The 27,944-nt window shown below is 37.5% G+C and overlaps 1 protein-coding gene across 1 annotated transcript in view; it reads right to left on the bottom strand.

Moving 5' to 3' along the window:
- LOC110573134 (disintegrin and metalloproteinase domain-containing protein 32-like) overlaps nucleotides 1-27,944 on the bottom strand; it is a 191,288-nt gene that overhangs the window by 150,627 nt on the left and 12,717 nt on the right. Inside the window, exons 2-4 of the mRNA XM_021681555.1 lie at nucleotides 17,662-17,741; nucleotides 9,620-9,681; nucleotides 7,134-7,209 (exon numbers count right to left, since the gene is read on the bottom strand). Of these exons, the coding sequence (XP_021537230.1) occupies nucleotides 7,134-7,209; nucleotides 9,620-9,681; nucleotides 17,662-17,741 (218 nt within the window). The remainder of the gene's footprint in view (nucleotides 1-7,133; nucleotides 7,210-9,619; nucleotides 9,682-17,661; nucleotides 17,742-27,944) is intronic.

Here is a 27,944-nt window from a genome sequence, read left to right as displayed (position 1 = left end):
TCACAGGCCGGGTAAGCAAGGACTGTGGCCAGAGACCAGGGAAACGGGAGTGATAGACTGCTTTTCTCTCGGGGCTCACTGAGGAGCGGGGCCCCAAGTTCTCGGATCCTCCGGGGCAGAGACTGGGAGGCCGCCATTTTCACTCTCGTCCTCCAAAGCTGTACTGAAAGCTTGCAGGGAACAAAAGCTCCGGAGAGCAAAGCCGGCAGATTACTTAGCCCACCCACGCAAGGGCGGGGCAATTCTGCCTCCCACAAAGACATTTGGGAACCATGGCAACAGGCCCCTCCTCCAGAGATCAGCAAGAACAGCCAGCCAAGACCAAGTTTACCCATCAATGAGAACAGCAGAACTCCAGCACTATGGGAATACTGCACATAGAATTCATGGCTTTTTGACCATGATTCTTTAGTCTTTCAAAGTTAATTTTTTTAACTTCCTTTTTCTTTTTTTTTTTGAATTTTTCTTTTTCCCTTTTTCAACCAACAACTTATCAATCCCTTTTTTAAAAAATCTTTTTGATTTTTCATTTTTAGAGTCATATTCTATCCCTTCATAGTAGTTAACCTTATTTTTGATATATATATATATATAAGTTGTTCTCTCTTTAAAATTTTGAGATACAGTTTATTCTAACAGACCAAAATATACCCTAAATCTCTAGTGTATGGCTTTGTTCTAGTCTCCTGCCTGATCACATTCTCTCCCTTTTTTTTTTAAATCTTCTTTTTTTCAACCAGCTTCTTATCTTCTCAATTCCTTTTATAAAATCTTTTATACTTTTCATCTTTACAGTCATATTCCATCCCTTCATCGTATCAACCCTTATTTTTGTACATATATGTTTTTCTTTCTTTAAAATTTTGGGAGGCACTTTCTTCTAACAGACCAAAATAGGCCCAAAATATAGTGTGCGGCATGGATCTATGCACCAGCCTCGTCATATTTGATCATATTCTGTTTTTTGTTTGTTTGTTTCTATCTTTTTCTTTTTCTTTCTTTTCTTTCTTTTCTTTTTTTCTTTTTTCTTTCCATATCTTTTCCCCTGGTTTCAGGTCTCTTCTGATTTGTTTAGTGTATATTTTTCTGAGGACGTTGTTACCCTGTTAGCATTTTGTTCTCTCATTCATCTATCCTCCTCTGGACAAAATGACACTATGGAAAAAAAACACCTCAAAAAAAAAAAGACCAAGAGGCAGTACCTGCCAGGGACCTAATCAATATGGACATTAGTAAGATGTTGGAACTAGAGTTCAGAATGATCATTTTAAAGATACTAGTTGGGCTTGAAAAAAGCATGGAAGATATTAGAGAAACCCTTTCTGGAGAAATAAAGGAACTAAAATCTAACCAAGTCGAAATCAAAAAGGCTATTAATGAGGTGCAATCAAAAATGGAGGCTCTACGGGGCGCCTGGGTGGCTCAGTTGGTTAAGCGACTGCCTTCGGCTCGGGTCATGATCCCGGAGTCCTGGGATCGAGTCCCACGTCGGGCTCCCTGCTCAGCAGGGAGTCTGCTTCTCCCTCTGACCCTCCTCCGTCTCATGCTCTCTGTCTCTCATTCTCTCTCTCGCAAATAAATAAAATCTTAAAAAAAAAAAATGGAGGCTCTAACTGCTAGGATAAATGAGGCAGAAGAGAGAATCAGTGATATAGAAGACCAAATGATGGAAAATAAAGAAGCTGAGAAAAAGAGAGATAAACAACTACTGGATCACGAGGGCACAATTCGAGAGATAAGCAATATCATAAGACAAAACAATATTAGAGTAATTGGGATCCCAGAAGAAGAAGAAAGACAGAGAGGGGCAGAAGGTATATTGGAGCAAATTATAGCAGAGAACTTCCCTAATTTGGGGAAGGAAACAGGCATCAAAATCCAGGAGGCACAGAGAACCCCTCTCAAAATCAATAAAAATAGGTCAACACCCCAACATCTAATAGTAAAACTTCCAAGTCACAGAGACAAAGAGAAAATCCTGAAAGCAGCTCAGGACAAGAGATCTGTAACCTACAATGGTAGAAACATTAGATTGGCAACAGACCTATCCACAGAGACCTGGCAGGCCAGAAGGGACTGGCATGATATCTTCCGACCACTAAATGAGAAAAATATGCAGCCAAGAATACTCTATCCAGCTAGGCTGTCATTGAATATAGAAGGAGAGATAAAAAGCTTCCAGGACAAACAAAAACTAAAGGAATTTGCAAACACGAAACCAGCCCTACAAGAAATATTGAAAGGGGTCCTCTAAGCAAAGAGAGAGCCTAAGAGCAACATAGACTAGAAAGGAACACAGACAATATAAAGTAACAGTCACCTTACAGGCAATACAATGGCACTAAATTCATATTTTTCAATAGTTACCCTGAATGTAAGTGGGCTAAATGGCCCAATCAAAAGAAACAGGCTATCAGACTGAATAAAAAAACAAGACCCATCGATATGCTGTCTGCAAGGGACTCTTTTTTTTTTTTATGTTAGGTTAATCACCATACATTACATCATTAGTTTTTGATGTAGTGTTCCATGATTCATTGCTGGCATATAACACCCACTCCTCCATGCAGAACGTGCCCTCTTTAATACCCATCACCAGGCTAACCCATCTTCCAACCCCCTCCCCTCTAGAACCCTCAGTTTGTTTTTCAGAGTCCATAAGAGACTCGTTTTAGACCGAGAGACACCGCAGATTGAAAGTGAGGGGGTGGAAAACCATTTATCATGCTAATGGACACCAAATGAAAGTTGGGGTGGCAATCCTTATATCACACAAATTAGATTTTAAACCAAAGATTATAATAAGAGATGAGGAAGGACACTATATCCTACTTAAAGGGTCTATCCAACAAGAAGATCTAACAATTGTAAATATCTATGCCCCTAACATGGAAGCAGCCAATTATATAAGCCAATTAATAACAAAAGCAAAGAAACACATCGACAACAATACAATAATACCGGGGGACTTTAACACCCACCTCACTGAAATTGACATATCATCCAATCAAAAGATCAACAAGGAAATAAAGACTTTAAATGACACACTGGACCAAATGGACTTCACAGACATATTCAGAACATTCCATCCCAAAGCAACGGAATACACATTCTTCTCTAGTGCCCATGGAACATTCTCCAGAATAGATCATATCCTAGGTCACAAATCAGGTCTCAACTGGTACCAAAAGATTGGGATCATTCCCTGCCTATTTTCAGACCCCAATGTTTGAAACTAGAACTCAATCACAAGAGGAAAGTCAGAAAGAACTCAAATACATGGAGGCTAAAGAGCATCCTACTAAAGAATGAACGGGTCAACCAGGAAATTAAAGAAGAATTTAAAAACTTCATGGAAACCAATGAAAATGAAAACACAACTGTTCAAAATCTTTGGGATGCAGCAAAGGCAGTCCTAAGAGGAAAGTATATAGCAACACAAGCCTTTCTCAAGAAACAAGAAAGGTCTCAAATACACAACCTAACCCTACACCTAAAGGAGCTGGAGAAAGAACAGCAAATAAAGCCTAAACCCAGCAGGAGAAGAGAAATAATAAAGATCAGAGCAGAAATCAATGAAATAGAAACCAAAAGAACAGAACAGATCAACAAAACTAGGAGGTGGTTCTTTGTCCAGATTGATAAACCCCTGGCCAGACTTATCAAAAAGAAAAATGACCCAAATCAACAAAATCATGAATGAAAGAGGAGAGATCACAACCAACACCAAAGAAATACAAACAATTATAAGAACATATTATGAGCAACTCTATGCCAGCAAATTAGATAATCTGGAAGAAATGGATGCATTCCTAGAGATGTATCAACTACCAAAACTGAACCAGGAAGAAACAGAAAACCTGAACAGACCTATAACCACTAAGGAAATTGAAGTACTAATCAAATATCTCCCAATAAACAAAAGCCCAGGGCCAGATGGCTTCCCAGGGGAATTCTACCAAACATTTAAAGAAGAATTCATACCTATTCTTCTGAAACTGTTCCAAAAAATAGAAATGGAAGGAAAACTTCCAGACTCGTTTTATGAGGCCACCATTACCTTGAGCCCTAAACCAGACAAAGACCCAATGAGAAAGGTGAATTATAGACCAATAGCCCTGATGAACATGGATGCAAAAATGCTCACCAAAATACTAGCCAATAGGATCCAACAGTACATTAAAAGGATTATTCACCACGACCAAGTGGGATTTATCCCTGGGCTGCAAGGTTGGTTCAACATCCGCAAATCAATCCACGTGATACAATACATTAACAAAAGAAAGAACAAGAACCATACAATCCTCTCCATAGATGCAGAAAAAGCATTTGACAAAGCACAGCTTCCTTTCCTGATCAAAACTCTTCAGAGTATAGGGATAGAGGGTACATACCTCAATATCATAAAAGCCATCTATGAAAAACCCACAGGGAGTATCATTCTCAGTGGGGAAAAACTGAGAGCTTTCTCCCTAAGGTCAGAAACCTGCAGGGATGTCCACTATCACCACTGCTATTCAACATAGTATTAGAAGTCCTAGCCACAGCAATCGACAACAAAAAGAAAGGGCATCCAAATCGCCAAAGAAGAAGTCAAACTCTCACTCTTTGCAGATATGATACTTTATGTGGGAAACCCAAAAGACTCCACCCCAAAACTGCTAGACTCATACAGGAATTCAGTAAAGTGGCAGGAGAGAAAACCAATGCACAGAAATCAGTGGCATTCCTATACACCAACAAGACAGAAGAAAGAGAAATTAAGGAGTCGATACCATTTACACTTGCACCCAATACCGTAAGATACCTAGGAATGAATCTAACCAAAGAGGCAAAGGATCTGTACTCAGAAAACTATGAAATACTCATGAAAGAAATTGAGGAAGACACAAAGGAATGGAAAAACGTTCCATGCTCACTGATTGGAAGAACAAATATTGTGAAGATGTCAATGCTACCTAGAGCAATCTACACATTCGATGTAATCCCCATCAAAATACCATCCACTTTTTTCAAAGCAATGGAACAAATAATCCTAAAATTTGTATGGAACCAGAGAAGACCCCGAATAGCCAGAGGAATGTTGAAAAAGAAAAGCAAAGCTGGCGGCATCACAATTCCGGACTTCCAGCTCTACTACAAAGCTGTCATCATCAAGACAGTATGGTACTGGCACAAAAACAGACACATAGATCAATGGAACAGAATAGAGAGCCCAGAAATGGACCCTGAATTCTATGGTCAACTAATCTTCCACAAAGCAGGAAAGAATGTCCAATGGAATAAAGACAGTCTCTTCAACAAATGGTGTTGGGAAAATTGGACAGCCACATGCAGAAGAATGAAGCTGGACCATTTCCTTACACCACACACAAAAATAGACTCAAAATGGTTGAAAGACCTCAATGTGAGACAGGAGTCCATCAAAATCCTAAAGGAGAACACAGGCAGCAACCTCTTCGACCTCAGCTGCAGCAACTTCTCCCTAGAAACATTGCCAAAGAAAAGGGAAGCAAGGGCAAAAATGAACTATTGGGACTTCATCAAGATAAAAAGCTTTTGCACAGCAAAAGAAACAGTCAACAAAACCAAAAGAAAACCGACAGAATGGGAGAAGATATTTGCAAATGACAGATCAGATAAAGGGCTAGTATCCAAAATCTATAAAGAACTCATCAAACTCAACACCCAAAGAACAAATGATCCAATCAAGAAATGGGCAGAAAACATGAACAGACATTTTTCCAAAGAAGACATCCAAATGGCCAACAGACACAGGAAAAAGTGCTCAACATTGCTCAGCATCAGGGAAATCCAAACCAAAACCTCAATGAGATACCACCTCACACCAGTCAGAATGCCTCAAATTAACAAGTCTGGAAATGACAGATGTTGGCGGTGATGCGGAGAAAGGGGAACCCTCCTACACTGTGGTGGGAATGCAAACTGGTGCAGCCATTCTGGCAAACAGTATGGAGGTTCCTCAAAAAGTTGAAAATAGAGCAACCCTATGATCCAGCAATTGCACTACTGGGTATTTACCCCAAACATACAAATGTATGGATTTGAAGGGGTATGTGCAGTCCGATGTTTATAGCAGCAAGGTCCACAATAGCCAAACTGTGGAAAGAGCCAAGATGTCCATCGACAGATGAATGGATAAAGAAGATGTTGTATATCCATATACAATGGAATATTATGCAGCCATCAAAAGGAATGAAATCTTGCCATTTGCAATGCCGTGGATGGAACTGGAGGGTGTTATGCTGAGCAAAGTAAGTCAATCAGAGAAAGACATGTATCATATGACCTCACGGATATGAGGGATTCTTAATCTCAGGAAACAAACTGAGGGTTGCTGGGGTAGTGGGGGGTGGGATGGATGGGGCGGCTGGGTGATAGACATTGGAGAGGGTATGTGCTATGGTGAGCGCTGTGAATTGTGTAAGACTGTTGAATCACAGACCTGTAATTCTGAAACAAATAATACATTATATGTTAAAAAAAAAAAGAAGAAGAAGATAGCAGTAAGGGAAGAATGAAGAGGGGGAAATCGGAGGGGGAGTCGAACCATGAGAGACAATGGACTCTGAGAAACAAACTGAGGGTTCTCTAGGGGAGGGCCATGGGGGGATGAGTTAGCCCCATGGGGGGTTTACCCCTGGGATGGGTATTAAAGAGGGCACGTACTGCATGGAAGCACTGGGTGTTATATGCAAACAATGAATCATGGAACACTACCTCAAAAACTAATGATGTAATGTATGGTGATTAATATAACAATTAAAAAAAAGTCTTAAAAAATAAAAAAAGAAAACGTTTAAAATATGATTTTGTCTTCAATATTTGTGTTTGTTTTCATTAGTCTTTAACTTATATTCATTTATTCAACAAAATATCAGCTAATTAATTAATTAAATGGTGCCTGTTTTCTATGCAGAGTGGAAGCCTTAGTCCATCTAGTTTGTCTTTAATTTACCAAGACTTCAGGAAAAGCTAATAATGAGGGAAACCAGGCAATAAATGGATCCTTAAATATATCCCCTATGAATTCACTCTATTGTATTAGGAAAACATTTATTCAATGTAAAAGAGATTTTAAAACTCTGTAAAATATAGAACTTAAATCTTACCTGAATATCTGAAGGATGAGAATTCACAGATCCTTGATTATACAAATAAACCATAAAATTATGTGCTAAAAAAAACCTGAATATAGAAAATGAGAGAATATTAAAAGTTATTCTTTTTGAAATATATAAAGCACTGCTCAGCAAACTAACACCCTCAGGCCAAATCTGACCTACTCTGTCTTTGTAAATAAAGCTTTATTGGAACACAGCCACACCCAGTAATTTATGTATGGTCCATGGCTGTTTTCAAGCTACAACAGCAGAGTTGAGTCATTTTACCAGAGATATTATGGCCCTCAAAGCCTGAAATATTTTCACTCTGGGCCTGGGCCTTTATAGTAAGTCTGCAAACCCAACAAAGGTAGTATTTTCTTTTGACATATACATAATTTATATTCAAAGAAATACACACTCAAAATAATTTTCCTATTTTAATGAACTCCTTTATTTTTTTCATGAACTCCTTTGAAATAAGAAGGGACTACAAGATGAGAAAAAAAGACATTTTAAAATTTACAAATATATGAACTAGATGTAGGATTATGAGAGTTTTCCATTCTTTCATTCTTTCTAAATTTCACTACCATACATATATATCACCTTTATAATGAAGTAGAAGAGTACTGTGTAAAAGTTGTATTAATCTGAATGTAGATACTGAACCTACAGATCTAAGTTCAACCTTCTCTGGTATCACTGCCTGTACTTACTATCCTATTTCCTCACCTCATAGTCACTCCTCAATCCAATGTAACATAACTAGATCACCCAGACTAGCTAGTTAGGAATCCTCCACTAAAAGTGATCTCATATGGGTTACTAATGACCCCCTAGTTGTCAAATCCAAAACGCAGTTTGAAGTCAAGTAAGACTACTCTGACACACATGTACTGTTGACCACACTTCCCTTTTTTAAGCCATCTACTCTTCAACTTCAATCATACCATTTCCACTTGGCTTCCCTAATATCTTTCTGTATACTTTAAGAGTCCCTTCGTCTGGGTCCTTGCTTCTTCCCTTAAATGTTTCCATGGCATTCAATTCTGGGTTGTTTTTCCTTCTCACCTTTGATATTCACTCCTACCTCTACAGATTTATCTTGTTCATTTCTGGTGCTTCATTTATGCCTACATAAATAGATGGCTTTGAAATCCACACTCACATTCTAAGCCAACTGGACATTTCTCTTGGGATATCCTACAAGCACTTCATATCTAACTTTTTCAAAACTGAGCCCATAATTCCCCTGACTCAGATCTGTTCCCCTTCTCCTTCACTGCCACACCAAATCTCTGCTACCACGATATCCAATGTTAGCTAATCTTTTTCCTGCCACCTCAGTATATATCTAAAAAAAAAAAAAAAAAATCCCTACCTCTACAGTCATAGTTCTGTTTTTCATTATTTCTCACATAAGTTATTTGCAATAACTTCCTAATTGTCACTATGCCATCATAATCATTATGCAAGTAATTTCCCAAAACAATACACACACGCTTTACCCATCTCCTAAACTCTAGTCCCTATAATTCTTACCACTGTTTATACTCCTGATAAGATGTTCAAATGCACTGTGAGTTCTCTTCACTTTCCCTCTTATATACTTGAAAAGATCTTTGAGTTGTCATTTACCATATTCTTCTTCCCTTCTGTCTGAAGGAGTAGGTTAACTCTTCTTTTACTCAGTGCTATTCTTTGGCATTTTATACAATGAACTGCTTGTTTATACAGCTCTAAGAAACTTCCCTTCAACCAAAAAACTTTGTTTCTTCCTTCTTAAAAAGCATTTATCTGCACCTGTTTCTTCTTTTTCTGCCAAACATTTTTGAAAAAGTTATTTACAAATTACTACCTTAAGTTTCTCACAACCCACCTCTCCCTAATACCATGTAGTCTAGTTCTATAACCAAAATTTAACGGAAATTATCCTATTGAAAGTCACAAAATAATTCTAAGCCAGCTTTTCTCTACATGAGAGAAATTTCCATGGTTTCCTGGTTTCCATGAGAGAATTAAACCCTACAGAAAGTTATTTCAATTACTTTCTCAATTCCCTGAAGAAAGTACACAGCTAGTACTATTTTCCATAAACTCTCAGAAGTGTATAGTCTCATTCCATATTAAATTCCTTATTCCAGGCCTGTCTCTCTGATCAAACCCTGATACACTTACAGACTTACTTCTTATTACAACATTCTGCCCTGATTATATAGGTCCTTCTGGTTCTGTCAACAACATAAGATCATATAGATTAATCTTCAGGAGGGGGGCCCTTATTTTTTTCCTGTTCCCCACTATTCACAAAAGACTACTTGAGACATTAGGACCAAAAATTTAATTAATTCACAGGAAAGCATCTGTTCATCTGAGACAACTCAAATGTTTAATAACAACTACATTAATTATTTTAACACTCCATTTTTATTATAAGTAAACAAATTCATATCAATAAAATGAAACACAACACTAAATGAAAAAAAAATTACCTTTGCTTAAGGTGTACAGTGTATGGCTTCTCATCTATTACAATAGTATAGGATATCTGTTCCTAGAGAATCCAGAACAACTGAGATGAAGAGCCATGTAACAGCAGCAAAACAATAATTTTACATCAGTCAATCCCTCCAAACAATCCCTAAAATGTCTTGATTAAAATGTCTCAGACTATACATGATTTAAAATTTGCAACAATATATCAAAATTGTAACATGTTTCTTATATAATCCAGTCTTACTATTTCTATAAAAATAAACCTAACCTAAGGATTTATATGGGATTAGAAATCTATATGTAACTATATATAACTGAATTTTAAGCTCTTCTGAAACCAGAGACCATATGCTATACTATAATGTCTATGTAGGTGGCATCATTGGGATAATAAGGTATCCTATATCAGCGAAGCTTATTCTATCAGGCACAGAAGATATTATAACTGTTTTCTTAAAATGTATTGCCTGGGGGTGCCTGGGTGGTTCATTCGTTAAGCGTCTGCCTTCAGCTCAGGTCCTGATCCCAGGGTCCTGGGATTGAGCTCCGCATTGGGCTCCCTGCTCTGCGGGAAGCCTGCTTCTCCCTCTCCCACACCCCTTGCTTGTGTTCCCTCTCTCGCTGTGTCTCTCTCTGTCAAATAAATAAATAAAATCTTTAAAAAAAATGTATTGCCTGATTCCTGTATTCTTGAACAAAATTTGGTACTGTTTTTTACTCTATCACTACTATTCTCAAGTTAAAACATGGATAACAGTAAGTTGCAATATCACTAAGTTGCTGAACCTGAGTGACGAGATTTTATCCAGCCAAAGAGAATATGTAAAAAGCAAGAGTTAGAGCATCACTGGAAGGAAAACTTAAGCATATAAAAACCAAAAAGACACAAATACCAGAACTAAGAAAAAGATAAGCCTTCTAGGATCTGTGACTGTCAGCCCTGCCCACCCACAAAAACCCCACAAGGGGCAGCACAGAGAGAGCCTGGTAGTTTGGGGTCCCTGCAACCCCAACAAACAGACCGGGAGTAGATATCTGGTCTGACTACAGGCCCTGCCCACCAATGAAAATTTCTCAGGGGACAACACAGGGAGAGCACCCTGCAGTGGGCTAAGACTGCAATTCTGGCAAACATCTGGTCTGACTCAATTCAAGTCCAAGACGGCCCCAGACTAGCCCCTTAACAACACAGGGACTAAACATTGTCCACAAAAGGCAAAGAGAACCACTGCAGACAATTGGACCTAAGGCAAACACCTCTCAATCACAACATTCGGATACATACAACACACATAAGTGACACCCCTGAAGCACCAGGTTCTGGTAAACAGGGGACATTGCACTTCAGGGCACTACAGCATCTCTTCTTCATAAAGCCACTACTTTCAAGAGCAGAAGTAGCTGACTTTCCTAACACATAGAAACAGACACAAAAAGTTAGACAAAATGAGAAGACAGAAGAATATGTCCCAAATGAAAACAAATAAGCAAACAAATTCATAGCAAAAGAGCTAAATGAAATGAAGATAAGCAATATGCCTGAAAGAGAATTCAAAGTAATGCTCATAAAGATACTCACTGACTTAAGAAGATCCCCATTAGACCCTAAACAAAGAAATAGAAAATATAAAAAGAACCAATCTGGGATGAAGAACTCAATTATAGAAATTAAAAATACAGTAGAGGGAATAAATAGACAGGAGGAAGGAGAAGAATAAACCAGTGAGCTACAAGACAGAGTAATGGAAAGCAACTAAGCTTAACAACAAAAAGTAAAAGAACGATAAAAAATGAGAATAGGTTAAGAATCTCAGCAACAACATCAAGTATAATAGCATAAGCATTATTGGAATCCCAGGAGAAGAGAGAGAGAAAAGAGGACAGAAAATGTATTCAAAGAAATAACAAATGAAAAGTCACTAATCTGGGAAGGAAACAGAAATCCAGATCCAGGAAGCACAGAGAGCCCCCAACAAAATCAACCCAAAGGGGGTCTACACCAAGACATATAATAATTAAAATGGTACAAAGAAGTGATGAAGAGAGAATTTTAAAATCACTAAAAGAAAACAGTTATATACAAGGGAAATTTATCAGCAGAAACTTTGTAGGCCAAAAGGGACTGGCATGATGTATTCAAAGTACTAAAAGGAAAAAAAAGTCTGCAGCCAAGAATACCCTATCCAGCAAGGATATCATTCAGAATGGAAAGAGAGATAAAGAGTTTCCCAGGGGTGCCTGGGTGGCTCAGTGGTCAAGCGTCTCCCTTCAGCTCAGGCCCTGATCCCAGGCTCCTGGGATGGAGCCCCACATCGAGCTCCCTGCTCAGCGGGAAGCCTGCTTCTCCCTCTCCCACTCCCCCTGCTTATGTTCCCTCTCTCGCTGTCTCTCTTTCTCTGTCAAATAAATAAATAAATAAAATCTTTTAAAAAATAATAATTAAAAAAAAAGAGTTTCCCAGATGAACAAATGTTAAGGAATTCATCACCACTAAATCAGCCATACAAGAAATGATAAAGGAAATACTTTGCCTGGAAAGGAAAGACCATAAGCAAGAGTAGGAAAAGTAGGAAAGGAAAAAATTTCACAGGTACATATAAACATAATAAAAGTAGTAGATCGATCACTTATAAAACCAATAGAAAGGTTAAAGCACAAAAGCAGTAAAATCAGTCAGAAGATTCACAAAATTTTAAAAAAAGATTCACAAAATAAAAGGATGTAAAGTATGACATCATATACCTAAAATAAGGGGGGAGGAAGTAAAAAATCAGTGCTTTCATGTGTTCAAACTTAAGCGACCATCAACTTAATGCAGAACTGCTATAAACATAGGATGTTATATATGAACCTAACGGTAACAACACGTCAAAAACTTATAATAGATATGCAAAAAATAAAGAGAAAGAAACCCAAGCATTTCACTAAAGACAGCCATCCAACATGAGAAGAGAGCAAGAGAAGAAGAGAACAGAGAACTACAAAAAAAAAAAAAAACCTGTAAAATAAGTAACAAATGGCATTAAGTACATAACTATAAAAATTACTTTGAATGTAAATTAACTACAATCAAAAGACACAGGGTAACAGAATGGATAAAAAGGCAAGATCCACTTATATACTGCCTACAAGACACTCATTTCACATGAAAAGACACATGCAGATTCAAAGTGAAGGGATGGAAAAACATTTATCATGCAAATGGAAGTGAAAAGAAAGCTAGGATAGCAATACTTATACGAAACAAAATAGATGTTAAAACAAAGACTGTAACAAGAGACAAAGGACACTACATAATAATAAAGTGAACAGTCCAACAAGAAGATGTGACAATTGTAAATATTTATGTACCAAACATGGGAGCACCCAAATACATAAAGCAACTATTAACAGAAAGAAAGAAATCAATAATAATACAGTAGTAGGGGACTTTAAAACTTGCATCAATTGAGAGATCATCCAAACACAAAATCAACAAGGAAACAGTGCCTCTGAATGATACATAGGACCAGATGGAACTAACAGATACATTCAGACTATTCCCTCCAAAAAAGAGAAGAATACACAATCTTTTCAAGTGCAACTGAAACATTATCCAGAATAGATCATGTTAGGCCACAAAATAGGTCTCAACAAATTCAAAAAGACTGGTATATCATGCATCATTTCTCACCACAATGTTATGGAACTAGAAATCAACCACAAGAAAAAATCTGGAAAGAACACAAATACATGGAGGTTAAATAACATACTACTAAGCAATGAATGGATCAACCAAGAAATCAAAGGGGAAATCGAAACTATATGAAGACAAATGAAAATGAAAACACAGTAGTCCAAAATCTTTGGGATGCAGCAAAAACTGTTCAGAGGGAAGATTATAGCAATACAGGCCTACCTCAAGAAGCAAGAAAAATCTCCAATAACAACCTCACCTTACACCTAAAGGAGCTAGAAAAAGAACAGTAAAAGAAGCCCCAAACCAATTGAAAGACAAATAATAAAGATTAGAGCAGAAATAAATGAAATAGAAATTAAAAAAACAACAGAACAGATCAATGATACCAGGAGCTGGTTCCCTAAAAACATAAACAAAATTGATAAAACCTTAGCCAGAATCATCCAAAAAAAAAGAGAGAAGACTCAAACAAAATCGGAATTGAAAGAGAAGAAATAACAACCAACACCAAAGAAATACAGAAAAATATTATAAAAAATTATATGCCAACAAATTGGACAACCTAAAAGAAATGGATAAATTTCTAAAAACAATCAAATAAGTAATCCAAAAACTCCCAACAGACAAAAGTCCAGGACCAGATGGCTTCACAGGTGAATTCTACCAAAAACTTAAAGAAGAGTTAATACCTATTCTTCTCAAACAACTCCAAAAAGTAAAGAGGAAGGAAATGTTCCAAATTCATTCTGAAGCCAGCATTACCCAAATAACAAAACCAGATAAAGACACTGCAAAAGAAGAAAACTACAGGCCAGTATCTCTGATGAGCATACATGTAAAAATCCTCAACAAAATATTAGCAAACCAAATCCAACAATACATTAAAAAAATCACTCACTACAATCAAGTGGAATTTATTCCTGGGATTCAAGCATGGTTCAATATTCCAAATCCATCAACATGATACATCACATTAAAAATAGAAAGGATAAATACTATATTATCATTTAAATCAATGCCCAAAAGGCATTTGACAAAGTACAACATTCATTCATTCAAAGTACAACAAAGTAGGTTTACAGGGAACATGCCTAAACATAATAAAGGACATATATGAAAAATCACAGCTAACACCATACTCAATGGTGAAAAACTGAGAGCCTTTCCCCTAAGGTCAGGAACAAGACCAGGATGTACACTCTTACCCCTTTTATTCAACATAGTACTGGAGGTCCTAGCCACAGCAATCAGACAAGAAAAAGGAATAAAAGACATCAAAATTGGTAAGGAAGAAGTAAAACTTAATTTGCAGATGGCATGATACTATATAGAGAAAACGCTAAAGATTCCACCAAAAAACTACTAGAACAGATAAATGAATTCAGTAGAGTTGCAGAATACAAAATCAATGTACAGAAACCTGTTGCATTTCTATACACTAATAACAAAGTAGTAGAAAGAGCAATTAAGAAAACAATCCCATTTATAATTACACCAAAAATAGTAAGATATTTAGGAATAAACTTAACCAAGGAGGTGAAAGACCTGTACTCTCAAAACTATAAAACACTGATGAAAAAAACTGAAAATAACACAGACAAATGGAACAATATTCCATGCACATGGATTGGGAGAATTAATATTGTTAAAATGTCTCTACTATCCAAAGCAATCTACAGATTTAATGCAATACCATCATTTTTCATAGAACTAGAACAAATAATCCTAAAATTTGTATGGAACCACAAAAGACTGAATAATCAAAGCAATCTTGAAAAAGAAAAGTAAAGTTGGAGGCATCACAATCCCAGCTTTCAAACTATACTACAAACCTGTAGTAATCAAAACAGCATGGTACTGGCACAAATATAGACACATAGATCAACAGAACAGAATAGAGAGCCCAGAAATAAACCCACAAGTATAGGGTCAGTTAATCTTTGACAAAGCAGGAAAGAATATGCAATGCAAAAAAGACAGTCTCTTCAATATATGGTGTTGGGAAAACTGGACAGCCACATGCAAAAGAATGAGACTGGACCACTATGTTACACCATACACAAAAATAGACTCAAAATGGATTAAAGACCTAACTATGAGACCCCAAAACATAAAATTTCAAGAAGAAAACATAGGCACTAATCTCTTTCACATCAGCTATACAAACATTTTCCTAGATATGTCTCCTCTGGCAAGGGAAACAAAAGCAAAATTAAACTATTGGGACTATAACAAAGTAAAAATCTTCTGCACAGCAAAGGAAACAACTAACAAAACTAAAAGAGAACCCACCAAATGGAAGGAGATATTTGCAAATGGTATATCTGATAAGGGGTTAATATCCAAAATGTATAAAGAACTTACACAACTTACCACCAAAAAAACTTGAATAATCCAATTTAAAAATGGGCACTAGACATGAACAGACATTTCTCCAAAGAAGACATACAGATGGACAACAGTTATATGAAAAGATACTCAACATCACTCATCGTCAGGAAAGTGCAAATCAAAGCTATAATGAGATATGACCTCAGACCAGTCAGAATGGCTAAAATAAAAAGCACAAGAAACAATAAGTGTTGGCAAGGAGGTAGAAAAAAGCAACCCTAGTGCACTGTTGGTAGGAATGCAAACTTGTACAACCACTATGGAAAAGAGTATGGAGGTTCCTCAAAAAAATAAGAAGAGAATGACCATTTGATCCAGTAATTCCACTACTGGGTATTTACCCAAAGAATACAAAACACTAATTTGAAAAGATTTATATACCCCTATGTTTATTGCAGCATTATTTGTAATAGCCAAGATATGGAAGGAACCCAAATGTCCATCGATAGATGAATGGATAAAGATGATGAGGTACATATACACAATAGAACATTACTCAACCATGAAAAAGAATGATATCTTGCCATCTGCAACAACATGAATGGATCTGGAAGGTATAATGCTAAGTGAAATATGTCAGTCAGAGAAAGACAAATACCATATGATTTCACTCATAGTGGAATTAAAGAAACAAAACAAAACAAGAAAGACAAACAAAAAGCAGACCCTTAAATAAAGAGAACAAACCAGTGATTTCCAGAGGGAAGACAGATGGAAGGATAGGTAAAACAAGAAAGGGGATTAAGAGTACACTTATTGTGATGAGCAATGAGAATCTCTATATTATACACTTGAAACTAATATAGCTGGAATTAAATAAATAAATAGAATGAAAACACGAATTCAAAAAGATATATGTACCCTATGTTTACTGCAGCACTATTTACAGTAGTCAGGATATGGAAGCAATCTAAGTGTCCATTGATAAATGAATATGTAAAGAAAATGTGGTACACACACACACACACACACACACACACTGGAATATCACACAACAATAAATAAAGATGAAATCTTGTCATTTGTGATAACATGCATGGACCTTGAGGGCATTATGCTAAGTGAAATAAGTCCCGACTGAGAAAGACGAAGACCATATGATTTTACTCATATGAGGAATCTAAAAAACAGAACAAGTGAATAAAGAAACAAACAAAAAGCAGAACTGGACCTGTAAATACAAAGAACAAACTGATGGTTGCCAGAGGGAAGGGGGTTTAAGGGATAGGCAAACTGCCTGAAAGGGAGTGGAAGATATAGGCTTTCATTTATATGGAATAAGTCATGAAAATAAAAGGTGCAGCAAGGGAATACGGTCAATGATATTATAATAGTGTTGTATGGTGGCAGATGTTGGTTACACTTGTGGTGAGAACAGCATCATGTAGAGAGATGTTGAATCACTATGCTGTACACCTGAAACTAATGGAACATTGTGTGTCAACTATATTTAAAATTTTTAAAAATTTTTAAAGAGATTCTCCTTAACCATTTGGAGAAAATTATTCTCTTCATTGAATCATCTAGATATTCCTCAGATAAGAACCTAATTCTTCTACATCATTTTTTTTTAAGATTTTATTTATTTACTTGAGAGAGAGAGAGAACACACAGAGGGAGACGGAGAAGCAGACTCCCTGCTGAGCAAGGAGCCCTATGCAGGACTTGATCCCAGGACCCTGGGAATCATGACCTGAACCAAAGGCAGACACTTAACTGATTGATCCACCCAGGTGCCCCTATATCATTTATTTTATTTGAACTTTTAAAATTTTTACCATAAGCAATGACAAATGTTAGGCAAAACACAACATTCTGATCTATATATTTGCTTTTACTATCAAAACCTTAAATTCCATATCAGTAGTAATACTGCATACTTATATTCATTCTATAATGGGGTTGATATATTTGTTATTAATAAAAATTAAAATTTCATATAATATTTACATGAAAAATATCTCTTACATTTTCTGCTTCTGAATTATCACTTGTATTTGCTTGGATTTTCTCTGGAACTACAATTTGTAGAAATGAATTTTGAGAACCTGAAGAAAGGAAAAAGACAGTTAATAATTGTGTCTTATACCTGACTAAGTATTTGTTCAGGTTCTTTTGTAGAATTCACTTGTGCACATATGAGTAATCAATATGTACTCCTACAAAAATCTTGAAAACACTTAATTCAAAAACAGACAAGATAGTTATGAAAGACCAAAAAAAGGACAGAAGGTGGGGACAGGGGCATAGTATTAAACTTACACAAAATTTGTTGCTCCTGAGGAAAACAGAACAAATAGACCAAAAATAATCAAAGATATACTTCAAGAAAATTTTCCTGAAAACAAACTGAGGATTGCTGGAGTGGAGGGGGGTGGGAGGGATGGGGTGGCTGGGTGATGGACACTGTGGAGGGTATGTGCTATGGTGAGCGCTGTGAATTGTGTAAGACTGATGAATCACAGACCTTTACACCTAAAACAAATAATACATTATATGTTAATAAAAAATATAAAAATTAAAATTAAAAAGAAAATTTTCCTGAAATAAAAATAAAAGATTAGAAACCATAGACTGGAAAGTTCACTGAATTCAAGAATAACTGATAATAAAACAGACCTAGTCTACTAAAGTTATTGTGTGTCTAAGGTAAAGAAAGAATCCTATGGGCCTATGAGCAAAAAGAAAAAAAAAGAAAATCATATTGGGGGGGGCACCTGGGTGGCTCAGTCATTAAGCGCCTGCTTTCAGCTCAGGTCATGATCCTAGGGTCCTGGGATCGAGCCCTGCATCAGGCTCCCTACTCAGCAGGAAGCCTGCTTCTCCCTCTCCCACTCCCCCTGCTTGTGTTCCCTCTCTCACTGTGTCTCTCTCTATCAAATAAATAAATAAAATATTTTAAAAAAAAGAAAAGAAAATCATATTGGGCATTAGGGAGAAAAGCAGCTTAGCCTGAGAATTTTTACATTACTCAACATTAAAAAAAATGAAGAACAATGTCTTTATTTTTTTAAGTTTTTATTTAAATTCCAGTTGGTTACCATACATGTTAATATTAGTTTCAGGTGTACAATATAGCAATTCAATACTTCCATACAACACCCAGTGCTCATCACAGCAAGTACACTCCTTAATCCCCATCACCTATTTAACCCATGCCCCCACCCACCTCCCTTCTGGTAACCACCAGTTTGTTCTGCATTGTTAAGGATCCATTTCTTGGTTTACTGCTCTCCTTTCCGCCCCCCCGCTTTGCTCATTTGTTTTGTTTCTTAAATGGTATTCATCTTTCTCTGACTTATTTCAGTTAGCATACTACTCTCTAGCTCCATTCATGTCATTGCTAATGGCAAGATTTTGTTCTCTTTTTTTATGGCTGAGTAATATTTCATTGTATACATACCACTTTTTTTTTTTCTTCTCAGATGCTGGGTTAGAGTTTATGGCCAATTTTAGGTTTAGGGTTAAGGTTAGGGTCAGGGTGAGGGTATGTGCCTGGCACCCTGCTGTTTAGAGAACTCTCCAGAGGGTTTGATTCAGGGTTAGGTTTAGGGGTTGGGGGTTAGGGTTAGGGTGAAGGTTAGGATTAGGGTTAGGGTTTAGGGTTAGGTTTAGGGGTTAGGGGTTGGCAGTTGGGGGTTAAGGGGTTGGGATTAGGGGCTAAAGTTGGGGTTAGGGTTAGCGAGTTTGGGTGTTACTGGATTTATACTAATTAAAGAAGATGTTACTTGAATGATGGTGTATACACAATGTAGTTTCAGTGAGTGAAGCACAAGGCACTTCCCTTATGTTTCTACACATCCATTTACAAACACATATATATTAATGAAAGAAAATGTTACTTCAACAATGGATTATACACAGTGTGGTTCAATGAGATAAGCACAGGGCTCTTCCCATATGCTCACATCATATGTTTACAAACACTTTTATCTTAATGAAAGAAAGTGTTATATGAAACACACATTATACTCCATGTAGTTACATTCAGGTGAGAATAGGTCTATTTCCACATTCTTTTACACATACATTTATAAACACATATATATCAATGAAAAAGATGTTATTTGAGCGATGGTTTATATATAGTGTAGTTCCAATGAGAAGCATATGGCTATTCCCATATGTTTCTATGCATATGCAGAAACTTTAATGAAAGAAGATCATACTTGAAAGACTGATTATACACACTGTGGTTTCAGAGTGTTAAGCATACAGCTATTCCCATATGCTTCCACACATTTGAAGAACAAGGTCTTTTAAAAATCTTCAAGTCAAAAAGTGGGCAGAAGAGATGAACAGACACTTCTCTGAAGAAGACATACAAATGGCTAACAGACACATGAAAAAATGTTCATCATCATTAGCCATCAGTGAAATCCAAATCAAAACCACACTGAGATACCACCTTACACCAGTTAGAATGGCAAAAATGGACAGGGAATGAAACAACAAATGTTGGAGAGGTTGTGGAGAAAGGGGAACCCTCTTACACTGTTGGTGGGAATGCAAGTTGGTACACCACTTTGGAAAACAGTGTGGAGGTGCCTCAAAAATTTAAAAATAGAGCTACCCTATGACCCAGCAATTGCACTCCTGGGTATTTACCCCAAAGACACAGATGTAGTGAAAAGAAGGGCCATATGCACCCCAATGTTCATAGCAGCAATGTCCGCAATAGCCAAACTGTGGAAAGAGCCGAGATGCCCTTCAACAGATGGATGGATAAAGAAGATGTGGTCCATATATACAATGGAATATTACTCAGCCATCAGAAAAGATGAATACCCAACTTTTACATCAACATGGATGGGACTGGAGGAGATTATGCTAAGTGAAATAAGTCAAGCAGAGAAAGTCAATTATCATATGGTTTCACTTATTTGTGGAACATAAGGAATAACAGGGAGGACATTAGGAGAAGGAAGGGAAAAATGGGGGGGGGAATTGGAGGGAGAGATGAACCATGAGAGACTATGGACCTGAGAAACAAACAGGGTTTTAGAGGGGAGGGGGGAGGGGGGATTGGTTAGCCCAGTGATGGGTATTAAGGAGGGCACATAATGCATGGAGCACTGGGTGTTATACGAAAACAATGGATCGTGATCACTACATCAAAAACTAATGATGTATTGTATGGTGACTAACATAACATAATAAAATTAAAAACTACAAGAAAAATAAATCAATAAATCAATAAAAAAAATCTTCAAGTAAAGAAGTGTGAAAAACCTGGAATTTCATACCCAACAAAACTTTCATTCAAATATAGAGGCAAAGGAGAAGTATTCACAAGCAAAAACGTAAAGGAAGTAGCTCAATGTCCCTGTCACCAAAGGCAGAGAAACTTCTTCCAATGAAGATATCAGTAGAGTTAAAGTAAAATGTTAGTAGTGGGTATTGAATAAATTTAACTATAGAATAAGGCTAAAACAACTTTGAGAACTATAGTTATTTAATAGATTGCAAATGATATAGACATAATAACATATATAATAATGTCAGGCAGTACAACAAAAGAGGAATACTATATGTGCATACTGATTTCCTTAAATTTACAGCAATGTGGTCCAAAAAGAATTGTGATTAAAGCTGAAAATCAAGTGGTAGAAGTAGAAACATATTGTTCAATGGCATAACAGTATAGAAGAATTAAGATTTAAAATAACCACAGTCATACAATAAAGGGGAAAGCAGAAAGTGGGAAGTAGTAAGATACTAAATTTTCAAATTACAGTGAGGAATCACTATTACTGCCTAAATAAAAAATTTAATCTATTATGTAAACACTAAAAATATTCCAAATTAAGAGAACATACACAAAGTCACCCAGAAAATAAGCCAAAAGTCAGATTTTTACAGTGAAAGACTTTACCAAAAGTATGAAGTTAGAAAAGTATGACTTAATTAAGAAGCTGTGAGATCAAAAATCTCAGTCTTATCAACAAATGTAAGTAGAATGAAATAACCAACTAAAAGAAAAATCTTCAGATTGGATCTGCAAAATCAAAACCCAATTACTCAGACCTTGTATGGAATATTAAACACTTGCTCTAAGCTAATACTTATTTTAGAGGACCTAATATATAACTGTGGTTCGTTTCAGGAAAAGATGTGTGCTTACAAGAAGACTGGTGATACATGAAATTTAGGATCAAATCTGAGTTTACTCATGGGTCTACAAATGCACCTTATCATAATTTGCTCAATTACGGAACAGTATGTGGAAATAGATATAATCAATATCTTATAGAATCCCCAATTTGCCTCCCTGACCCATATAATGAGGATTATTATGGTAGGGAGGGCCAAATAGAAATCTCTGAATATCATATGCACCATCACCAAAACATTAAACCAAGTATTTCTAAATCCAGAAGGCAGTCCAACCCTGAGAAGAATTGAAATACAAAGAGCAGGGGGGTGGAGCAAGATGGCGGAGGAGTAGGAGACCTGGATTTCGTCTGCTCTCAGGAATTCAGCTGGATAGGGATCAAACCATTCTGAACACCTACAAACTCAACAGGAGATCGAAGAAAAGAAGACCAACAACTCTCTCATCAGAAAAGCGACCACTTTCTGGAAGGTAGGACGTGCGGAGAAGTGAATCAGAGGCAATATTCGGGAGGATAGATGGTGGGGGAGGGGCCTCCGGCGGCCGCTTCTGGCAAATGATAGCGCCGCGGAGCACAAAATCGGAACTTTTAAAAGTCTGCTCCACCGAGGGACGTCACTCTGGTGGCTAAGCGGGGGGTGGAACCCTCCGGGACAGTGTGGTCTCAGGACCCTGGGGGTCACAGAAAGACCGGGGGTGACTGAGTGTGGCAGAGCTCCCAGGTATCGGAGCAGGGAAGCCGGCTGCAGAGGCGGAGCCCAGGCGCGGGCTCTCAGCTCGGGGTTGCCATAAACCGTGATCCGCGGCACAGTCGGGCCACTGCTCCTCCAGCAGGGACCCAACAAGCGGCAGATCCGGGGAGACTCACCTTCCTCCCCTGGGAGGAGCCGCGCGGGAGTGCGCCGCAGGGATCTGCTGGGTTTGGAGACTCCACCCGGGGTCGGGTGCCAGAGATAGAAACGCGCGGTCACAGGCCGGGTGAGCATGGAGTGCGGCTGGAGACCGGGGAGACGGGAGTGACTGACGCCTTTTCTCTGGGGACTCACTGAGAAGCGGCGCCCCGAGTTCTCGGCTCCTCCGCGGCGGAGATTGGGAGGCCGCCATTTTCACTCTCCGCCTCCAAAGCTGTACGGAAAGCTCGCAGGGAACAAAAGCCCTGGAGAGCAAACCCGAGCAGATAACTTAGCTAGGAGGGGGCAAGGGCGGGGCAATTCTGCCTCCGGCAAAGACATTTGGAAACCATGGCAACAGGCTCCTCCCCAGAAGATCAGCGAGAACAGCCAGCCAAGACCAAGTTTACCCATCAATGAGTACGGCAGAACTCCAGCTCTAGGGGACTACTACACATAGAATTCATGGCTTTTTTACCATGATTCTGTAGTCTTTCAAAGTTAATTTTTTTTAACTTTTTTTCTTTTTTTTTTCTTTTTGAATTTTTCTTTTTCCCTTTTTCAACCAACATCTTATCAATCCCTTTTTTTAAAAAAAAAAACATTTTTATTTTTCATTTTTAGAGTCATATTCTATCCCTTCATAGTAGTTACCCGTATTTTTGGCTTATATATATATAAGTTGTTCTCTCTTTAAAATTTTGAGATAGTTTCTTCTAACAGATCAAAATATACCCTAAATCTCTAGTATATGGTGTTTTCTATTCCCCTGCCTGATCACATCCTCTCCCTTTTTTTTTCTTTTTTTAAATCCTCTTCTTTCTTTTTTCAAACAACTTCTTATCACTTCCTTTTATAAAATTTTTTATAATTTCCATCTTTACACTCATATTCCATCCCTTCATCATATCAACCCTTACTTTTGTACATATATAAGCTTTTCTTTCTTTAAAATTTTGGGAGGCACTTTCTTTTAAAAGACCAAAATACACCCCAAATCTAGTGTGTGGCACTGATCTATATACCAGCCTGATCATATTCGATCACATTCTGGTTTTTTTGTTTTTGTTGTTTTGTTTTGTTTTTGTTTTTATCTTTATCTTTTTCTTTTTTTTTTCTTTTTTCTCTCTTTCCCTTTCCTTTCCCACTGCTTCAGGTTTTTTCTGATTTGTTTAGAGTATGTTTTCTGGGGATGTTGTTACTCTGCTAGCATTTTGTTCTCTCATTAATCTATTCTCCTCTGCACAAAATGACAAGACGGAAAAAATCACCTCAACAAAAAGAACAAGAGGTAGTACCGACTGCCAGGGACCTACTCAATATGGACATTAGTACGATGTCAGATCTAGAGTTCAGAATCATCACTTTAAAGATATTAGCTGGGCTTGAAAAAAATATGGAAGTTATTAGAGAAACCCTTTCTGGAGAAGTAAAAGAACTAAAATTCAACCAAGTAGAAATCAAAAAGGCTATTAATGAGGTGCAATCAAAAATGGGGGCGCTAACTGCTAGAATAAATGAGGCAGAAGAGAGAATCAGTAATATAGAAGATGAAATGATGGAAAATAAAGAAGCTGAGAAAAAGAGAGATAAACAACTACTGGATCATGAGGGCAGAATTCGAGAGATAAGCGATACCATAAGACGAAACAACATTAGAATAATTGGGATCCCAGAAGAAGAAGAAAGAGAGAGGGGCAGATGGTATAATGGAGCAAATTATAGCAGAGAACTTCCCTAATTTGGGGAAGGAAACAGGCATGAAAATCCAGGAAGCACAGAGAACCCCTCTCAAAATCAATAAAAATAGGTCAACACCCCGACATCTAATAGTAAAACTTACGAGTCTCATAGACAAAGAGAAAATCCTGAGAGCAGCTCGGGAGAAGAGATATGTAACCTACAATGGTAGAAACATTAGATTGGCAACAGACCTATCCACAGGCCAGAAAGGACTGGCAGGATATATTCAGAGCACTAAATGAGAAAAATATGCAGTCAAGAATACTATATCCAGCTAGACTGTCATTGAAAATTGAAGGAGAGATAAAAAGCTTCCAGGACAAACAAAAACTAAAGGAATTTGCAAACACAAAACCAGCCCTACAGGAAATCTTGAAAGGGGTCCTTTAAGCAAAGAGAGAGCCTAAAAGCAACATAGACCAGAAAGGAACACAGACAATATACGGTAACAGTCACCTTACAGGCAATACAATGGCACTAAATTCCTATCCTTCAATAGTTACCCTGAATGTAAATGGGCTCAATGCCCCAATCAAAAGACTCAGGCTATCAGACTGGATTAAAAAACAAGACCCATCGATATGCTGTCTGCAAGAGACTCATTTTCGACCCAAAGACAGCTCCAGATTGAAAGTGAGGGGGTGGAAAACCATTTACCATGCTAATGGACACCAAAAGAAAGCTGGGGTGGCAATACTTATTTCAGACAAATTAGATTTTAAACCAAAGACTGTAATAAGAGATGAGGAAGGACACTATATCCTACTTAAAGGATCTATCCAACAAGAAGATCTAACAATTGTAAATATCTATGCCCCTAACATGGGAGCAGCCAACTATATAAGCCAATTAATAACAAAAGCAAAGAAACACATCGACAACAATACAATAATAGTGGGGGACTTTAACACCCCCCTCACTGAAATGGACAGATCGTCTAAGCAAAAGATCAACAAGGAAATAAAGACTTTAAATGACACACTGGACCAAATGGACTTTACAGACATATTCAGAACATTCCACCCCAAAGCAACGGAAAACACATTCTTCTCTAGTGCCCATGGAACATTCTCCAGAATAGATCACATCCTCGGTCATAAATCAGGTCTCAACCGGTACCAAAAGATTGGAATCATTCCCTGCCTATTTTCAGACCACAATGCTTTGAAACTAGAACTCAATCACAAGAGGAAAGTCAGAAAGAACTCAAATACATGGAGGCTAAAGAGCATCCTACTGAAGAACAAATGGGTCAACCAGGAAATTAAAGAAGAATTTAAAAAATACATGGAAACCAATGAAAATGAAAACACAACTATTCAAAATCTTTGGGATGCAGCAAAGGCAGTCCTAAGAGGAAAGTATATAGCAATACAAGCCTTTCTCAAGAAGCAAGAAAGGTCTCAAGTACACAACCTAACCCTACACCTAAAGGAGCTGGAGAAAGAACAGCAAATAAAGCCTAAACCCAGCAGGAGAAGAGAAATAATAAAGATCAGAGCAGAAATCAATGAAATAGAAACTAAAAGAACAGGAGAACAGATCAACGAAACTAGGAGCTGGTTCTTTGAAAGAATTAACAAGATTGATAAACCCCTGGCCAGACTTATCAAAAAGAGAAGAGAAATGACCCAAATCAACAAAATCATGAATGAAAGAGGAGAGACCACAACCAACACCAAAGAAATACAAACAATTATAAGAACATATTATGAGCAACTCCATGCCAGCAAATTAAATAACCTGGAAGAAATGGATGCATTCCTAGAGATGTACCAACTACCAAAACTGAACCAGGATGAAATAGAAAACCTGAACAGACCTATAACCACTAAGGAAATTGAAGCAGTCATCAAAAATCTCCCAACGAACAAAAGCCCAGGGCCAGATGGCTTCCCAGGGGAATTCTACCAAACATTTAAAGAAGAATTAATACCTATTCTTCTGAAACTGTTCCAAAAAATAGAAATGGAAGGAAAACTTCCAAACTCATTTTATGAGGCCACCATTAACTTGATCCCAAAACCAGACAAAGACCCCATCAAAAAGGAGAATTACAGACCAATATCCCTGATGAACATGGACGCAAAAATTCTCACCAAAATACTAGCCAATAGGATCCAACAGTACATTAAAAGGATTATTCACCATGACCAAGTGGGATTTATCCCTGGGCTGCAAGGTTGGTTCAACATCCGCAAATCAATCAATGTGATACAATACATTAACAAAAGAAAGAACAAGAATCATATGATCCTCTCAATAGATGCAGAAAAAGCATTTGACAAAGTACAGCATCCTTTCTTGATAAAAACTCTTCAGAGTATAGGGATAGAGGGTACATACCTCAAGATCATAAAAGCCATCTATGAAAAACCTACAGCGAATATCATTCTCAATGGGGAAAAACTGAGAGCTTTCCCCCTAAGGTCAGGAACGTGGCAGGGATGTCCACTATCATCACTGCTATTCAACATAGTATTGGAAGTCCTAGCCACAGCAATCAGACAACAAAAAGAAATCAAAGGCATCCTAATTGGCAAGGAAGAAGTCAAACTCTCACTCTTTGGAGATGATATGATACTTTATGTGGAAAACCCGAAAGACTCCACCCCAAAACTGCTAGAACTCATACAGGAATTCAGTAAAGTGGCAGGATAGAAAATCAATGCACAGAAGTCAGTGGCATTCCTATACACCAACAACAAGACAGAAGAAAGAGAAATTAAGGAGTCGATCCCATTTACAATTGCACCCAAAACCATAAGATACCTAGGAATAAATCTCACCAAAGAGACAAAGGATCTGTACTCAGAAAACTATAAAATACTCATGAAAGAAATTGAGGAAGACACAAAGAAATGGAAAAACGTTCCATGCTCATGGATTGGAAGAACAAATATTGTGAAGATGTCCATGCTACCTAGAGCAATCTACACATTCAATGCAATCCCCATCAAAATACCATCCACTTTTTTCAAAGAAATGGAACAAATAATCCTAAAATTTGTATGGAACCAGAAAAGACCCCGCATAGCCAGAGGAATGTTGAAAAAGAAAAGCAAAGCCGGCGGCATCACAATTCCGGACTTCCAGCTCTATTACAAAGCTGTCATCATCAAGACAGCATGGTACTGGCACAAAAACAGACACATAGATCAATGGAACAGAATAGAGAGCCCAGAAATGGACCCTCAACTCTATGGTCAACTCATCTTTGACAAAGCAGGAAAGAATGTCCAATGGAACAAAGACAGTCTCTTCAACAAATGGTGTTGGGAAAATTGGATAGCCACATGCAGAAGAATGAAACTGGACCATTTCCTTACACCACACACAAAAATAGACTCAAAATGGTTGAAAGACCTCAATGTGAGACAGGAGTCCATCAACATCCTAAAGGAGAACACAGGCAGCAACCTCTTTGATCTCAGCTGGAGCAACTTCTTCCTAGAAACATCGCCAAAGGCAAGGGAGGCAAGGGCAAAAATGAACTATTGGGA

This window comes from Neomonachus schauinslandi, chromosome 2 (genome assembly GCF_002201575.2).
Source record: "Neomonachus schauinslandi chromosome 2, ASM220157v2, whole genome shotgun sequence".
Classification (NCBI taxonomy): domain Eukaryota; kingdom Metazoa; phylum Chordata; class Mammalia; order Carnivora; family Phocidae; genus Neomonachus; species Neomonachus schauinslandi.
This window is presented reverse-complemented; position numbering and strand designations above follow the sequence as displayed.